The sequence below is a fragment of the Electrona antarctica genome (genome assembly GCF_951216825.1).
Source record: "Electrona antarctica genome assembly, chromosome: 8".
NCBI lineage: Eukaryota > Metazoa > Chordata > Actinopteri > Myctophiformes > Myctophidae > Electrona > Electrona antarctica.
The window spans coordinates 26395101-26413934 of record NC_136789.1 but is presented as its reverse complement, the minus strand read 5'-3'; the positions used below and the strand labels follow the sequence as shown (position 1 = coordinate 26413934).

Here is an 18834-nt window from a genome sequence, read left to right as displayed (position 1 = left end):
AAAGGTCATGTTCTGACTCTTCAGAAATTTGAGTGTAATCTGACCAATACACAAGAAATATTGCGGACGTGCCTCCCAGTACAATACATATAACTTATCCTCCTTCAAATTAATGAAATACCTGAGTTGGTTGGATCAGTGAATATCCCAAAAATATCAATACATCTGAAAACGTGGAGTACCCTGATCTAATATGATATAGTACTGATGTTGAAGACTAGCCTAGACTCCATATTTAGTTATGCCTTACACAAAACTCCAATATGGGCATAAAAGGTACAATACAAATCTCCCATTTAATGGCAGAACACAGACTGGTACAACGGGCCGTGTGGAGTATGCATTCACAACATTGATCGTTTGACATGCATCGTTCTATATTGGTTTGTTAAACCTATTGTCTCATTAGCAGGTTTCCTGTTAAAGGGATGTAGTTCACAATTTTTGAACTTAAGTTGTATGAAATCCTTGCCCCCCACAAAATGACCAGAACTACATAATATTTCACCGAAACCAGAGCAGAACTCTCACCATGGGACTTGGTTCAATCAATTAATACAGTAAGTTGCAACCACTATATTAATGGCAAGTATTTCATACAGCTTAAGTTCAAAAGTTATGAACTATCGCTTTAAAGGTACTGTTCATGGTTTTCTGGAAGTACTTGTCAGTGTATGCCACATGCTGAACTCTGAATGTCACCTCGGACAGCACTATGGACGACGATTGATTGATTGAAATATTTATTAACAGTTTGCAGAATTACAGTACATTTCAAGCACAAACTCAATACAAAGGCTGTTAACTGAGTGGACGACCCAATTAAGCATTACACTTGTTTACAAGAGGGTCCACCATGTTCAATTCATCAAAACATTTAGAGACGTACAAATAGACACTTCTATATAGACAAAGAACGGAACAGGAATTCATCATAATGGAGGTAAAAAGGGAAAAGAAACATATACAGTGAGGGGAAAAAGGGGAGGGCGGTGGGGGGGGATTCAGATTTTACGGGGGCCAGTTTCGAATTGCAGCCGTCCGTAGGTGCCCTTTGAGAGCGGTTTTGAAGGAGTCAAGGGATTTGCATGTCTTAATGACTGTTGGTAGGGCGTTCCACATTTTGGTGGCATAGGAGCGAAAATAATTTAGTCCCTTGTTTGTGCCGAATCTGGGTTGAACATGGTTCGTTGCACTAGGCATGGAGGGGGGAAGCATTGAATCACTTCATGCGTCGTCCCTTAATAAATGTCATGATTTAGTACATACGTTACACACCAGTATCTGTGGGTTGTCTGTGAATATTAGGATCACATGACTTGTTTGGAAGGTCAGCATTCACACAGTAAAATCCTCTGTTCATTTACCGTATCCAATTAATTTATGACCCAACCAAGAGTTGAATTAACACCGAGGCTTTTGTGTATGATTTACCATCATAATGTATATGACAAATTCAATGAAAGCAATTTGTGACCAGGTCCCTGTGGAATTTCCCTGTGTGCCTGCTGTTGGCTGCAGTGCGTGTAGGGAAGTAAGAGTTGTATATATAGTGATTAGGTCAACGTAACAAGGTATTGCTAGAACCAACGGCGAAGATGCAGATGACACATGCTCTCACAGGTAATAACTTTTAAAACTGTTTAATTTAACTTTGCTTTGATGACATTGTCTAAAAGATTTCTATTTTCACACCCAGCTGTTGGATGTCTTTTTGTCCTGCTTTCCAAAGCTGCAACAGGTACAGTTTGTATTGAGGGCAACATTATATTTAAAACATTTGTAATTAATGAATCACTATCACTCAAATTGGTTTATTTTCTCTAGAGGAATCTCCTGAAATAATTGGGCCAGACCATATCGAAATGAAAGCCTGCCCAGGTACTATATTTGAATTTGCACAAATGACAGCACTGAACACTGCCCTAGTATCTATAGCAAAAATACCTCATTGTTAGATGACAGTCAACTGACTTATGTTTTACGTTCGATGGATGAAGATAATATATTGTTTTGGATGAAGATGAGACCATGTATTAAGAGCAGCGTAAATGCAAGTCATTTTAAAGGTTTAAACCTTTTGAGTTTCAAACTGTTCTGGATGGTATTATACATTTTCTGACCTCAACAGGAAAGCAGCTGGTTCTTGACTGTAAGGCATATCCCAATTGTCAAGATGACTTGACTCTTATCTACTGGTTGGTCGATGGCTCATTCCCTGAAACAGCCTTCACCAATGGTAGAGGAGTTGAAACCGAAGAGTAAGTTTGAGGAGTTGAAACATTTACATAATACTAAAATAAATGTGACCAGTAGGCCTATAAGTTCACCATATCACGTTGCCAGCCACATCTCTGCTGATTCTAATGAAGTTCTTTTATTAGGACAGACTGCTGGGAGAATTGTGAAACGAATGAATTAGGACCCATTCTAAGTACACTTATGACCTGTGAATAGAACATTAATTAATACAGTATTATTATCATCTATTTTTAATTTATTTATTTTTCCAGATCAGTGTCTGAAGGTGGTAGGATTATCCAGAGGAGTTTGGTGTTGAAGAATGTCACACCAGAAGACTTCACTTCTACTTTTGTGTGTGTGGTGATAAACTCTGTTGGGTTTGCAGAAAAGCACATCACACTGAGTACAAAGTGTCCCAAGAGAACTTTGTTCAAGTTGAGTAAAGTTAGGAGGAAGAATGCCAAAGAATAGTTACATTCAGGATTTATTTTGCCTGATGTGTAATCAAATTATTAAATTACATAATGCATCATATACTTTAAATTGTTATTCTGTTATATTTTTGTTTAATGTTTAAGTCTTCCATACAGAGCTGGCGGAATAACAGCTAGACCAAATTATAACCATAAATACATTGAGTTGAAGCCGTTATTGTGGTTGTCTAATAAACTGGAAAGTGTATGTTATTTGAGTTTAGTGTTCTGTCTGCTCTCTGCTACCCTCTTGTTTCCTTCCTCACTCACACGCTCGCTCTCGTGCATGAGGCACAAAAGATAAGCTCTCACGCAAAAATAAAAAGAGAACAATTAAAATAAGCTCTTGACCTTTTTTTTATTCTTTTGGCATACAAATATGTTTATGCATATGCAATTATTCGTCAAAGATGTCAATCAATCAAAACAGTTTTTGTCTGACATTTTTTTCTCAAATGTGGTTTGAAACCATGTCCATAAACATTCAGGGTGCCAAAGACAAAAGACATTACATTAATTGGTAAATAGAGATGAATCCTAAGGTTTAATCAATTCCAGAAGTCTGCTAAACCACCTTTTGCCACTACAGAGCTTTAAGCTATAATGTCAACTGAAATGAAGGCAAATTAACAATTTTCTAAATTTCGACATCAGGTCTAAATGGGTTAATGTGCCTTAAATTAATTTCACCACACTATGGAAGACTAGACATGGCGGGGGAGTGGGGACGGACGGACACATTGACGTTCATGTGTCATTGTCTATGCTTTTATTTAATGTCCCTTCAAAATGTCATGTGTGTGGCTATGAGGATCACATGACATGGTTTGGAAGGTCTGCATTCACAGTCAAATCCCCAGTGGTCATTTATCCAATTATAACCCCCGAGTTAAATTATCACTGATAATGTATATGAAAAATGCAATGAAAACTATTTGTGATCATGTCCCTGTGGAAGTTCCCTGTGTACAAGGCCACCTGCACCTGCTTAGTGGCTGCAAAGACCTGCTCATCATGGAACCAATATGCAGATGACGTCCTCTCAACAGACAACACATTTAAAAAACCCTTTTTTAATTGATTGAATACTGTCATAAATGGTAACGGCACAGTAAGACATTTAGGCTAAAATGAAGACAAAAAAAGTCTTGGGGAATTGTTTCCATTATGGTCCCATGTATTCAATTCATCAACATGGCATGGAATATTAACACATTAATACCATCAACTACAACTATATGTAGAGAGGAGGAAAAATAAAAACGGAGGCAGTGAATGACACCTGAGAATTGAGCATTTTGTTCAAGTTGAGTAAAGGTATGTCCAAATGTAAAGCTATATGGAAATAACTGTAGTGGGTAAAATGACAATTCATGTTCTGGAGAAACAAAGTTAAATTATGCACAATGGATCTTTTTTTTCCTTTTTTCCCCTGATGTATAATTAAATTGTATGGGACACAGATTTGTATCATATCCGTTTATACTTTAAATTACTCAAGACACAATTAAAATAAGATCTTGGCCTCTCATTTTATTCTTTTGACAGAAACATACAAATGTTTATGCATTTTATACAAAATGTCAAAGATCAATCAATCAAAATTGTCTTCTCAATTTGTTTTCTCAAATTCAGTTCTGAAGTCATGTCCATAAACGATTTTATACATGATTATTACCTCATTTCAGGGTGCCAAAGACAAAATTGGTAAATACAGATAAATCTTAAGGTTTACTAATTCCAGAAGTTTGAAAAAAAAAAAATATATATATATATATATAAAATATATACACACTCATATACATACACACCACCATGTTGCAAAGCAACCTGACATGAACTAAAATCAAGACAAATTACAATGATTAATGAAAATGTATAGTTCATGTGTCAAAGTTGTGTAGCAGGATGATAGTCGGAGGCTTGTGTAGTTTACGTTTCCATACTTTCAAAAAGGGAATGTGAACGTAAGCAAACAGGATGCAAGAGTGTTCTTTCAAAAGAGTAATCAAAGGGTTGATGCCTGCTTTGACCCTACAACACCCAGCTCCTCCAAACAGTGATGCAAGTTGGCTATCCTGTCAGGGTGCAGGTCTTCGTTGAACTTCGTCTTGATGAATGTGGCCAAGTCCTCCACGAATGACTGTTTTACTGAAGAGGTGATCATGTTCTTCAGCAGTTCTTGGTTGGTCTTCACTGCCATCCCCATCAGGAAACGCAAGAAGATGTCATCTCTTCCATCTTCGCAAAGCAGACTTCTCTCCACAGCACACTTGTACAGATCCAACCATGAGGTCGTCTTAAAGATTTGTGAAATCTTGCCTTTCAGGGCCGCCAGGAGAACATTCTTCCCATGATTGCTGAAGGAGAGAAATACATAGAGAGCAGCCATGTACTCCTGCATGGTGGAGTGGATAAACATCTGGATCCTTTCCATACCGAAGACACATCTTCCATTATCAAACTCTGTGCAGATGCCACTGTTTTGTACTGCCTCTTCGTGGGTTATCTCACTTTCAGACCAGAGTTTCCTATCCATCTCCCATTTGCCACTTTCAAGCATGGAGAAGGCCATCTTTCCCATTTTTATGAGGAAATCTTGTTCCTCTTCTTGGCTGCGGGGTTTGGCTCTGGTGCTGCGACTGTTTAAGTTCCTCAGTACGAGCTGTGTGTACACCTTGGTAATGGTTCTGGGCAGCTCTGCGTGTAGGCCATGTTTTTTAAACTCACTTTGGAACTCTGTACGCAACAGTGAGCAAAACAAAGGCAGGTGACACATGATGTACATGGTCTTGCAGGATTTCACATGGTTAATGACTTTTTCTGCTTGAGCTGGGTCCTCAAACACTTTCCTGAAGTACACATCCTTCAGGTCATCATTGAATCCACGTACTTCTGTTACTTCTTTGTTCACGTCTTGCGATGGAATTTTGCAATTCTTCAGCGGCCGTGTAGTGACCCAAATGAGATTGTCGTGGTACATCGTTCCCCTGAGGAGGTTTACTATCAAATGGGTCATGGGAGCAGGAGATTTGGGGTAAACACTTAAGGTTGCTTGGCTGAAGTCAAGCTCCACTGGGTACTCATCATAACCATCAAAGATAAACATGAAGTGTCCCTCTCCATCTAAACTCTCTAATGACTTCAGCCTCCGGGCATCTGGGTAGAACCTGTACAACATCTCCACGAAGCTGATCTCGGGGTCCTGAATTTTGTATATATCTTTGAATGGCATGGGAAACAGGAGGAAGATGTGTTCGTGGCTCCGCTCTTCAGCCCAATCAAGGATGAACTTCTGCACAGACATAGACTTCCCTGACCCTGGGGGTCCAACACTCACAAGAATGGTGGTCTGATCATTCTCAATCATATCCTTATTAAAGATCATATCTCGTGTCATTGGTTTTTCTGGCTCACGATTGCACTTTGGCTTCTCTATGTTCCTTATCTCATGTTCATAATTTGGCCCATGATTATAAGTGAAGGTCTGGTGGAGAGGACTGTAAACACTGTACTGCACTTCATTTTGTTCCAAAGTCTCCTTTACACTGCCATATCTCTGCTTTAGGGTGTTCCTTAGTCCAAAGCGTACTTCATCTGCACAAACAAACAAAACAAAACATTTAGGTAAAAAATGCAAATATTAAAAAAATATATTTTTTTGTAAAGAAATACATATTTAGCCCCATGTTCGAATGCCCCCGCCCCCTGTCAAAAAAAGCTAAAATCGCTAAAACAAAAGAAAGCAGCAAATGAAAAAAAAAATGAATACACATCTTTTACTTTCTCTAATAACAACCTAAAACACGAACCGTGGTTGAAAAAAACTAAAAGTTGTCCTTTGGTTTGGTTAGCGTCTCCCCTGCAAAATTGTATTGTTGGGCAATGGTCTGCTAATCAAGGTCATGTTTTGACTTTTCAGTGAGTGTAGTCTGACAAATTCAATAAAATATTGCCGAGCCCGACTACACTACTGGGTCAGAAACACATTACATTAATACATATTGATATATTAATATAATACATTTTCTAAATTATGTACATTCTTCGGTACATGTAACAGGAGCATACTAAAGAATATATCCGTAATGTCATCAATATGATACTACAGTACTGACACCATAGACCTACCTGAACTCCATATTTGGGCATGCCTTACACAAAATTAAATTAATTTAACCCATTCTGAATGGGCACCTCTTTTGGTGTTTTAAGCATTACTGGTATGTTATACTTTACTTAATGAAAAATAGCAGATCTATAAGCTCATAGCGCGGCACCGAGTGCCGCGCTACGAGCTTGTAGATCTGCCATTTTCGAAAAATCGTGAAAATTTGGCGCAAATCTTTGGGCATGCCTTACACGAAAGGCTCGGCCGGCTGGTGGCCATAAGGCACGGATCCATATCTGGGCACAAAAGGGGCATGCCCATATATGGCATATACTGATGACATTAGGGATCTCCAATATCGACATAAAGGGACAGGTGACTGACATACAGAGATCTGAATATATGGGCAGATCAAACTTCTATAGTACAGTATGAGCATGAAAGGTACAGTACTCCTAACAGGAACACAGACAGACCGGTACAACAGGTATAACCAGGTGGGTCATTCATTCCCAACTTACATTGTGTTCTATTGGTGGTTAGTATGGTGTCATTAGCAGGTGTCTTGTTAAAGGTCATATTATTCATAGTCTTCTGTAAGTACCTTTCTCAGTGCAACTCTGTAAGGGACTTTTTTTTCTTTTAAATTAATTTCACCACACTATGGATGAAGACTAGGTAGGCATGGCGGGGGGGGGGGGGGGGGGCACATTGACATTCATGTGTCATTGTCAATGCTTTTATTTAATGTCCCTTAAATTAATTTCACCACACTATGGAAAACACATTGACGTTCATGTGTCATTGTCGATGCTTTTATTTAATGCCCCTTAAAAATGTCATGTGTGGCTATGAGGATCACATGACTGGTTTGGAAGGTCTGCATTCACACAGTAAAATCCCCAGTGTTCATTTATCCAAGTATAACACCTGAGTTAAATTATCACTGAGGCTTAGTTTAATTGTGTATGATTTACCATCATAATGTATATGAAAAATGAATGAAAAACTATTTGTGATCATGTCCCTGTGGATGTTCCCTGTGCACAAGGCCGCCTGCACCTAAAACATGTAACTTATAGTCGGCTGCAAAGACCTGCTCATCATGGAACCAATATGCAGATGACGTCCTCTCAACAGACAACACGTTTAAAAACCCCTTTTCTAATTAATTGAATACTGTCAGAAATGGTAACGGCGGCCCAGACGGTTAGCTCAACCGCCTGGGCACCTAGGCTGCCAAGCCAGCCGGTCGGCGTGCCGCAGGTTCGACTCCCGAGCCCGACGGCCGCGTGTCACTCCCCATCTCTATCCCCCTTTCCTGTCTAGTTACGGTACCCTATAAATAAAGGCAAAAAACGCCCAAAAATATCTTTAAAAAAATGAAATGGTAACGGCACAGGGGCACAGTAAGACATTTAGGCTACAATTCCCCAAAAGTCTTGGGGAATTGTTTCCATTATGGTCCCATGTATTCAATTCATCAACATGGCATGGAATATTAACACATTAATACACGCCATCAACTACAACTATATGTAGAGAGGAGAAAAAAGAAAAACGGAGGCAGTGAATGACACCTGAGAATTGAGCATTTTGTTCAAGTTGAGTAAAGTTATGTCCAAATGTAAAGCTATATGGAAATAAATGTAGTGGGTAAAATGGCAATTCATGTTCTGGAGAAACAAAGATGTTTGGCAAAATGTTTAGGAGCAATATAAACGTGTGTGTGTGTGTGACACGGCTAGGCCTGTTGTAGCGCCACCATGAGGCTGATTTGAAAACTGTCAAGTGGCATTTCTTCCAAAGCCTAGTGGGAATATGCACGCAGTTTCACCACAATTGGACGCTGCGTTGAGTAGTTGTGGCGATTTGTACAAAACGGGTACAAAGCGGGCTACTCCTGAAAAGTTTAGAAGCCAATCGTAGCCAATGAGGGTGGATTATGAGAAATCAAACAAACCCGTCTTGATCACATGACTATGAAGAGCATGTGTACCGATTTGCGTGAAATTTGGATGAGTAATATTCGAAAATGTGTCGGCCTCCTGGTGGCGCTATAAAGAGCAGATGTGAACAATTCCAGGCAAAAGTTTTTCCTTGGCCTCTAGGGAGTTGGCATAAAAAGTTATCCACAGATCCGTGCAGTTAGAAGTAAAAACACTTTTCGGCCAGTTATAGCGCCACCATGAGGCTGAGTTGAAAATGTTCATGTGGCATTTTTTCCTCTGCCTAGTGGGAATGTGCGTGCACAATTTCACGGAAATCACACGATGTGTTCATGATTTGCAGCATTTTGTTTGAAACCGAGCACTCCTGCGAACTTTGGAAGCCAATCTTAGCCAATCAGGATGGAGTCCTGAGACCCGAAACGGGTCTCACGGGTCTCAACGGGTCTCACCATTCAACGAAACGTTGAATGGTTCTAGAAAGACTGTGTACCAATTTGCGTGATGTTTGGACAAAATCTGTAGGTGTACTGTCCAAAAACTTGTTTTGCACAAAGCGGCCTCCTGGTGGCGCTATAACAGGCCGTTCTGGAAATTTTGGGGCAGAGGTTCATCGTCTGCATCCAGGGAGTGTGTGTGCAAAATTTGGCATCGACGGTGCCGGAGATTAGCTGTTCACAGACGGAAGGACGGACGGAGTGCAAAACATACTCTCTCCCCATGCCTTCGGCCTGGTGGAGACAATTATGCACAATGGATCTTTTTTTCCCTGATGTATAATTAAATTGTATGACACAGATTTGTATCATATCCGTTTATACTTTAAATTACTCAAGACACAATTAAAATAAGATCTTGGCCTCATTTAATTCTTTTGACAGAAAGATTTTATACAACATGTCAATTTGTTTTCTCAAATTCAGTTCTGAAGTCATGTCCATAAACGTTTAAAAGCTGTGCGATTTTATACATGATCATTACCTCATTTCAGGGTGCCAAAGACAAAATACATAATTGGTAAATACAGATAAATCTTAAGGTTTACTAATTCCAGAAGTTTGAAAAAATATATATAGAAATAGTTTATATACATACACACCACCATGTTGCAAAGCAACCTGACATGAACTAAAATCAAGACAAATTACAATGATTAATGAAAATGTATAGTTCATGTGTCAAAGTTGTGTAGCAGGATGATAGTCGGAGGCTTGTGTAGTTTACGTTTCCATACTTTCAAAAAGGGAATGTGAACTTAAGCAAACAGGATGCAAGAGTGTTCTTTCAAAAGAGTAATCAAAGGGTTGATGCCTGCTTTGACCCTACAACACCCAGCTCCTCCAAACAGTGATGCAAGTTGGCTATCCTGTCAGGGTGCAGGTCTTCGTTGAACTTCGTCTTGATGAATGTGGCCAAGTCCTCCACGAATGACTGTTTTTCTGAAGAGGTGATCATGTTCTTCAGCAGTTCTTGGTTGGTCTTCACTGCCATCCCCATCAGGAAACGCAAGAAGATGTCATCTCTTCCATCTTCGCAAAGCAGACTTCTCTCCACAGCACACTTGTACAGGTCCAACCATGTGGTCGACTTCGTCTTAAAGATTCGTGAAATCTTGCCTTTTGAGGCGAGGAGAACATTCTTCCCATGATTGCTGAAGGAGAGAAATACATAGAGAGCAGCCATGTACTCCTGCATGGTGACGTGGATAAAGGTCTGGGACTTTTCGACACCGAAGATATATTTTCCATTATCAAACTCTGTGCAGAGGCCACTGGCTTCTACTGCCTCTTCACTGGTTATCCCAATTGTATCCCAAATTTTGTCCCCCACCTCCATTTTGCTACTTTCAAGCATATCGATGGCTATCTTTCCCATTTTTATGAGGAAATCTCGTTCCTCTTCTCGGCTGCGGGGTTTGGCTCTGGTGCTGCGACAGTTTAAATTCCTCAGTAGGAGCTGTGTGCACACCTTGGTAATGGTTCTGGGCAGCTCTGCGTGTAGGCCATGTTTTTTAAACTCACTTTGGAACTCTGTACGCAACAGTGAGCAAAACACAGGCAGGTGACACATGATGTACATGGTCTTGCAGGATTTCACATGGTTAATGACTTTTTTTGCTTGAGCTGGGTCCTTAAACACTTTCCTGAAGTACACATCCTTCAGGTCATCACTGAATCCACCCACTTCCATTGTATGTCCGCTCACTGAGTCCGCCATTGGCAGGTTCAAATTTTTCAGTGGCCGACTAGTGACCCACATTAAACTGCTGCGGCACATCGTTCCCCTGAGGAGGTTTACTAGCACCCCAGCCAAGGGACCGGGTTCAGTGACCTTAACAGATAAGGTCCGGCTGTATTTGAGCTTCCCGTGGTACTCATCATATCCATCAAAGATAAACATGAGCTTTCCCTCTCCATCTATAGAACCTAATTTCTTCAGCCTCCGGGCTTCTGGGTAGAACGTGTACAACATCTCCAGGAAGCTGATCTCGAGGTCCTTCATTTGGTATAGATCTCTGAATGGCAGGGGAAACACGAGGGAGATGTGTTCGTGGCTCCGCTCTTCAGCCCAATCGAGGATGAACTTCTGCACAGCCATAGACTTCCCTGACCCTGGGGGTCCGACGCTCAGAAGAAAGCTGACATTATATTCATCGATCATATCTTTACCAAAGATCATATCTGGTTTCATCGCTTTTACTTTTTCTGGGTGACGTTTCTTGCGATCTACTAGCTTCTCTATGTTCCTTATCTCATGCTCATAATTTGGCCCATGGTTATATGTTAAGGTCAGGCGGAGAGGACTGTAGACACTGTGAAAGGGCTCCTCCACTTGTCCCAAAGTCTCCTTTACACGGCCATATCTCTGCTTTAGTGTGTTCCTTAATGCAAAGCGTACTTCATCTGCACAAACAAAACAAAACAAAACCCAAAACTTTAAGTGAAAGACCCTTTTTAACAGTACAATGTATTTTGTAGAGTTTGTTCTTTGGTTGATCAACTCTGAGCAATGCAGTTATTTAAAAAAACAAAAGCACTCTGCAGAAGCAGTGTGGGGGATTTGCCTCTGCAGAGTGTAAATGTTTTACTTTATCTACGCATCGGAGTTGATTATTCCATTATGTACGTTCTCATGGGGTTGACACTTAAAGGTTGCTCTATTTACTGGGGCAAGTGGAATTTGCCATTTCTGGTTGCCTGAATGGGCACATGGGTTTTTGCAGGCTTTTTTTTTTTTTACGAGTTTCATCATATGGGTGCAAATAAAACCTTTTAATAAGTCAATATACACTCCATCTACAAGGTGAGGCAGTTTAATTCCCATCGAAAGGAGGTGTCATTCACTGCTGCCATTTTACCCTTTGTACATATAGTCGTTTGTATTCGTTGATGACATGCATTAATATTCTATGCTATGTTGATGAATTGAATATATGGGACCACAATGGAAAGGACAACAATGGAAACAAGTCCCCAGGACTTGTTTGTGCTATCCTTTTCAGGAGTCGACACTAAGGTCGCATTCACACGGGACATGTTTACGCTGCGTAATAATGCCTCCTCATCCTCGCGTGCCAAAGACCAACTTCTTCATCCCACAATGGCACAGTCTTTGGTTCATCCCGTATATATTTGACGCGATTGCATTCACACCTGCAGTGATATACCCTCTGGTGTGCATTCACACCTGCAGTGATATACCCTCTGGTGTGCTTGGAAGTGTTTTGGCAATCTAGAATGCGTTTGTTTGATCCGCACCAGAACACCTGCCAAACGCACTTTCCGACAATACGCAGCAGGATTCATTTTAATGGCAGTAAAACATCCTGGTGTGAATGCGACATAAGATGGCCGACTGCCTGTGGCAGGTAAATAAAAGTAATCGTCTGTCTGTCACACACACAAACAAACGGCTATCTACAAACTCACGTCGTTTCAATTTCAGCTTTTCCAGTAGAAAATCTAATCATGGCTTTTGACTCTACGGGTGGGTGTGTGCGTGAGGAAAAAGATCCCACCCGCAGACTTGTCGCCTGTGCTGCGGTTCCCTCCCTAGTCCCTTAACCAATGTGTGAAAATACAAGAACACACCAAGCAATACATAAAGCCTCCCTCCAAAACAGCAGTGCCAGTACCTACTGACATTTTGTTTATTAAAGAAACGTCAATGTGAACCCATAGCTAGTTAGATATTTGGCATGCATATTGCAGTAGCCGGTATGACTTTTTTTTTTTTAAATATCGCACAGCCCCAGAACTCAAAAGTATAAAACGTTTTAAATTGAACGGTAATTCAATTTTATAATGGGTAAACACTGGGTCGGGACCAATTTTTATGGGTCACGACTCACGAGTAGAGTAAAAATGTTTTACTACATTAAAAAATATATATATATATCTATATATATACATACACAAACACACACACACACACACACACACACACACACCCACACAATAGATTATTATATAAATTAATCGAAGACATTCGATAAATAGTACAAGTAGTGAAAATGTAGTGAATTAGTGAAAGTGGCTGATCTACAAGCTCGTAACGCTGCGCCAAGCGACACGCACTTCTATTCCATCCGCTATTTTCACTATCGTTTGGATCCTGGGCAAACGTCTAATCTCTCTTTTGGGTCTCGACCTGAAAAGTAGAACATGACCTGACCAACGGGCAAGTGCCTCTGAGACCTTAGTGTCAACCCCTGAGTCTTACCATCCCTCCCTGTTTACATCTGACTAATGAATAAATACAGTCATGTAAAAAAAAAATACTTACTCCTTGAGCACCTCTCCTCAAGATGATCGACCGACGTTTTCTTTCCCATGTTCAGGAGAATGTACTTGGTGAGCTGCATTGTCACTTCGATGTCATAACACTCCAGCAGCTTGTCCACCAGGTCAATCATGTCCAAGTGCAGTGGCGGAATGCTGAAGGACTCTGGATACCGATTCCACAGGGTGTCTTTGAAGCACCTCAGTTCATTCGCTGTCAACTTTGTCAAGACTTCACTGATCACCTAATTTTGAGAGTATACAAAAGCAAACTTTCATAAGTTGGGATTTTAAGAGTACACCAAAGCAAACTTTCACAAGTTGATGATTGCTGTTGGGCAAAGGTTTCTTATGGCCTTTACTTGTGATGAATAGCCTAAATATCTATCAATTGACAAATACTATATTTAAATGAGCCCGTAAACAAAAACGAACCTTGAAAGTGAATCCTACAGTCAGGGAAGGGTGCTTAACAAAGCACCCGTCTCGGATGAGCTCTGGTCTTGCAGGAGGTAGTGAGATGGTGTCATCTTTGGTTCGAACTCTGGTGAAGGCATTGGTGAAATTTGAATATGATGCAGTCAATTAACAAATAGTTATACACGGTAGAATCCTGTGTTAATTCCACATTCACTACTCAAATAATAATGATTTTACTTTGAATACACATGTAAAATTGGATGACAATTGTCTTACTTGCGTGTTCTTTTTTCACAATCATCACTGTCGTAGGAGTAGCAGCTTGAGAATGAGTCCCTTCTCTCTAGGCAGACACTGTCAGACAGGAACCACAAAGCACAAAAATGTAAGTGTGATTTTCAAGATGCATGATGGTACTGACTGAACCCATGAGATCACCTATTATAGCACATTTCTTTGTGATTAACCCATTTAGACTTGAGGACGATTCTACAAAATGTCTTCTAAAATCATGACAGTTTTCTGAAAAACCTATGTTTCTGTCAGTGGTTTTCAAACTATTTCATGTCAAGGACCCCAAATATTATATGTAATTGGCTGCCGACCCCCATCTGAAAAAATATGTTGTTCCAGGGACCCCCCCAGAAGCAAAGATTTGAGTTAAAAACGTTCGCTCTGAAAGAAAATATATTCAAAGATTTCACGATTTTTCAAAAATGAAAGCGCTATGAGCTTGTAGATCTGCTATTTTTCAATAGCTAAAGTATAACATAATGCTTAAAACACCAAAAGGGGTTCCCGTCCAGAATGGGTTAACCCATTTTCGGCGGGAACCCCTTTTGGTGTTTTATAGCCGATCTACAAGCTTGTAGGTCTGCTATTTTTGAAAAATCATAAAAATGCGGCACAAATCTTTGAATATATATTCTTTCAGGGCAAACTTTTTTTTAGTCATTTCGGCGTCAGTCCTAAATGGGTTAAATAATACAAATCATTAGGCTATGAGAAAATGGTTAATGTATAATACATTGTGAAGTCACTGTGTGTACAACAACTTGACTGCATGGTGTAGCACTTGTTTTCTTGTCTTTAAAGACCTGTACCTTGCAGAGTTTTTATCTCCACCGTCCCAAGACTGAAGACCACTATCGCTCCCCATTGAAGTGTAACTCAAAACTGGAGATGCAGCCCTTTCAACAGTTCGCCTATGACAAATGTGTAAAAGAAAATATGTTATTTTCCAGAACCGTACATCACAGTAACAATACAATCATAAAGAATAACCTAGTACCATATCATCAACCACCTTTCTTTACATAACACACACACACACACACACACACACACACACTCTACTGGATGAAAATCAGTGTTCTGTGTTAACACAGTTGCTTCAAAACCTAAATTAATGCTTTCAATGCAAGCGAGTTTAACAACTTGATACACAAAGAGCACTCAGTACGCCAAACGCCAGTGGTTCTCAAACATTTTCATGCCAAGGACCTCAACATTGATATGCATTGATGTGTGTGTGTGTGTGTGCGTGCGTGCCCGGGTCCCCCATGAGAAAAGATGTCAAAAATAAAGCTGATTTATTTTTGAATAGCCAAAATATAAAATAGGTCTTATTGTTTAAGTGATAAAACTACATGGAATTCTATTCCAAAGACTATGACTAAAACTAATTCAAAAATTGCTCTCAAAATTAGCATTGCTTTGAGGTTAGTGTTTAGCAACAAATGGGTGTAAGCACAGTTTGGACGTCAAGGCGCGGCAAAAAGCCACACGTGGCAGGTGTCTCTTCCTGGTTTTTAGACAGCTGGTGGATGGAAATTAAGCTCCACCCACGCAGCAGAATGCCACGTCGGCCAGATTTCCGGAAACTCGTGCCCCTGCAGCAAGTGGAAGCCGCGGGGAGAGAAAAACAGGAAGAGACGCCTGCCGCTCACGGCTTTTGGCATCTTCGTGACACTACAGTGTGCCTGCACTAGGTGCTGCCAGACTTACTAAAGAGCCGCGCACGTTCTCGGCTGTGCGCAGCTTCTTTTTCCAGGTTTTTAGACAGCTGGTGGATGGAATTTAAGCTCCACCTCCTCTGGACGACGCCAGATTCCCGGAAACGCTCTCCTCCGCACAAGTCGTCCGCGGAGGTGGAGCTTAATTTCCACCCACCAGCTGTCTAAAAACTGCGCACAGCTTAAGACTTGCGCGGCTGTCGACCGTTTTGCGCTTAGGTGTGGAAACACTGACTGTCTGCTCACCAGTTACTGGTATCCATAGGTGTAAGCTCCAGAGAAGGTCTCCTCTCAGGTGTATAGTAGACCTCGTCGTCATCATCATCATCATTCTCTCCAGCACCAGACTCCAAAACGGAAATCCTGTCTGAGTGCGTGGAACTCATTTCTACTTCCCCCTCCATGGTTGTGAAGGAGTCAGAGTCAGAGTAGGAAATGGTTGCTGTTGCTCACAGGAAAAGCCTACAGCAAAGGAACAAATCATTTGACAAATTAAAATTGACTCAACATTTTAGTAAAATGTATGTATGTATGTGTGTGTGTGTGTGTGTGTGTGTGTGTGTGTGTATGTATGTATATATATATATATATATATATATATATATATATATATATATATATAGGATTTTGATAAACATCGATATTTTCATACAATAATTTATTTTTACACATATAATACTCTGTAGGCTACACAAGAAAGAAATGTAGAACAAGACTTGAGAAATATCATAGGCAACGCAGATACGCTTCTCCTTCTTGGGGTAATGAAAATAATAAACCTCCCCCCAAAAAAATTAAATCACCATATGAGAATTAACAGCTCTTTTACGATAAAAAAAAAAAACATTTATCTTGACGTCTGTTCATGTCTTGTTTCATTATCAGTGCATAGTTTTAGTATTTCATAATTAGGTCTACGAGCTTTTCATCTGCCCACATAATCATTTTAATGTTCGAAATTGTATACAATAAGCCTACAGTTTGATTGTGTTTTATGGTTAGCTATACGGCGGGCTTTGGCCAACGGTTGACGTGTTGGTAGCGCTATGGACCAGAGCTAACGTGTTGGTATCACCGTTTCCTTATTACTTCTATCTATGGAGAATGCGGAAATACTGGGCCAGTATATTACGGATTGAAACTTTACTAAATTGTACCCTTTCGGCGATTGAATCACGCGATGGGTTTCATGATCAAATCGGCTTTCTGTGCTCACAAGTTCACAACACTGACTGACTCTGTGAGTCAAAGTGTAATTTATTATTTACTTAGCGATTAGTAATCTTTGTTCATAGACAGTACTGTACAGCAGGCCAATAAACTACCACAACAGAGCAATGCCTACCACTATTAGCTTTCCATGTACAGTATCATGGATGTAGGACCCTGTAGGATATAGTCTACAATACATGATTATGCTAATATTCTAATGAAACAAAATAACAAATGTCTTAAAGGTTACCCAAATATGCCTCGTTGCGGAGCTTCGTCAATGTCATCAAACTTTCTTTCAGTTTCGAGTGTGCTCTGCTGCTCTGTTCTGCAGTCTCTCCAGACAGAGAGCCGTGACTCCACAAGAGTGTCGGTGGGGCGTTTGCTTTGCTGTGTGTCGCCTGTGTGCATTTACTGCCACCAAGTGGACTGGAATAATAATGCTCAGATTTTACATAAATACATTTTAAGTAACATAGGCCTATACCATAGACTCACCTTTGTGACCTTGCCATTATATTTTGTTATTAAGTGTTACTGTCTCCAAGACAGTAGCCTTTTATTATACCGCGCTAGGGCTAAGCTATTGGATGCGTTGGACAAAGCTGATACATAAATTAGGCCTATAAGGCTAAATGTAAAATGAGGCAAACCACATAGGCAGCAGCCGCATTTTTTAGAGAAAGTGAGAAATCTGTACTGTGTGTGTGTGTGTGTGTGTGTGTGTGTGTGTGTGTGTGTGTGCGTGCGTGTGTGCGTGCGTGCGTGCGTGCGTGCACACAGCACACAGGTCTACATTCAGTGCATTGTAGCAATCCGGGGAATAACCATGTATTTTTCTAGGAGAATTCCAATTTCCACCGGTCATTATTATTCCTTGGTTTGTGGTCCTGCATGCTTAATCATGCCGCTGCCACTGTACGGTAGCCTGTACGGTAACTGTACGGTAGCTGTACGGTAACTGTACGGTAGCCTGTACGGTAGCCTGTACGGTAACTGTACGGTAGCTGTACGGTAGGTTATAGCTGCCTAAATGTAAGTTTTAGATTTCCCAAATTGCTAAATCAAGGTCAAACTGATTGCAGGGATGGATTAAGACTCAAGGAGGCCCTGCGTGGCCCAATTATGCTCTATATTTAAATATAGGCCTATAGTCTATAAGTCTATAATATTGTTCCCAAACACTTTCAGGTCACAGACCCCCAAATTGACATTTATAGCCCGCAGACCCCCATTTAAAAACATATGCCAGGGACCCCATAAGAGAACATTTTTACGGCTCTAGCAGTGATTCTCAACCCGTTTAATTTCAAGGACTCCCAGTTTGACATGCATTAGTCTACGGACCCCCATTGAATGGCATTTCTATCTCTGGGACCCCCAATTTATACTGTAAAATCAATGTTACTTACGGACTTACGGGTCCGTTTGGTTCCATTTGTACACTCTCTGAGTTACAGACCCATAAGGGTTCATTTGGTTCCTAGCTGGGGACCCCCTGGGACTCCCTCAAGGACCCCTGGGGGTCCCAGGACCCCACTTTGGGAACTACTGCTATAGCTAAGGGCACTGGCCCCATGCATTAGGCCTATATAATCCGTCCGTGCCTGATCGTGATGGATTATGTCA

At 40.6% G+C, this 18834-nt stretch overlaps 1 protein-coding gene across 2 annotated transcripts; it reads right to left on the bottom strand.

Annotated features, from left to right (window-relative positions):
- Positions 1-4230: 4230 nt before the first annotated feature.
- nlrc3l1 (NLR family, CARD domain containing 3-like 1) lies at positions 4231-17611 on the bottom strand. Of its 2 annotated transcripts, none has more exons than XM_079508312.1 (7): positions 17456-17611; positions 16240-16455; positions 15082-15183; positions 14255-14332; positions 13994-14102; positions 13563-13803; positions 4231-6314 (listed from the first exon to the last, which is right to left on the bottom strand). In XM_079508312.1, the coding sequence occupies exons 2-7, from the start codon at positions 16395-16397 to the stop codon at positions 4726-4728; spliced, it is 2277 nt and encodes a 758-aa protein (XP_079364438.1). In that variant the 5' UTR covers positions 16398-16455; positions 17456-17611; the 3' UTR covers positions 4231-4725. The 2 variants fall into 2 exon arrangements, with proteins under 2 accessions (XP_079364438.1, XP_079364437.1); XM_079508311.1 differs by lacking the exon at positions 4231-6314 and adding an exon at positions 9620-11680.
- Positions 17612-18834: the final 1223 nt, after the last annotated feature.

What these genes read in the sequence shown, in the direction of transcription:
- nlrc3l1 (XM_079508311.1), bottom strand. Translation starts at nt 16,397, where the DNA reads ATGGAGGGGGAAGTAGAAATGAGTTCCACGCACTCAGACAGGATTTCC. An exon ending in CTGTAGGATTCACTTTCAAG is followed by an intron (nt 13,804 to 13,993) that starts GTTCGTTTTTGT and finishes TCTCAAAATTAG; the next exon opens with GTGATCAGTGAAGTCTTGAC. An exon ending in TGAGGAGAGGTGCTCAAGGA is followed by an intron (nt 11,681 to 13,562) that starts GTAAGTATTTTT and finishes TTGTTTGTGCAG; the next exon opens with ATGAAGTACGCTTTGCATTA.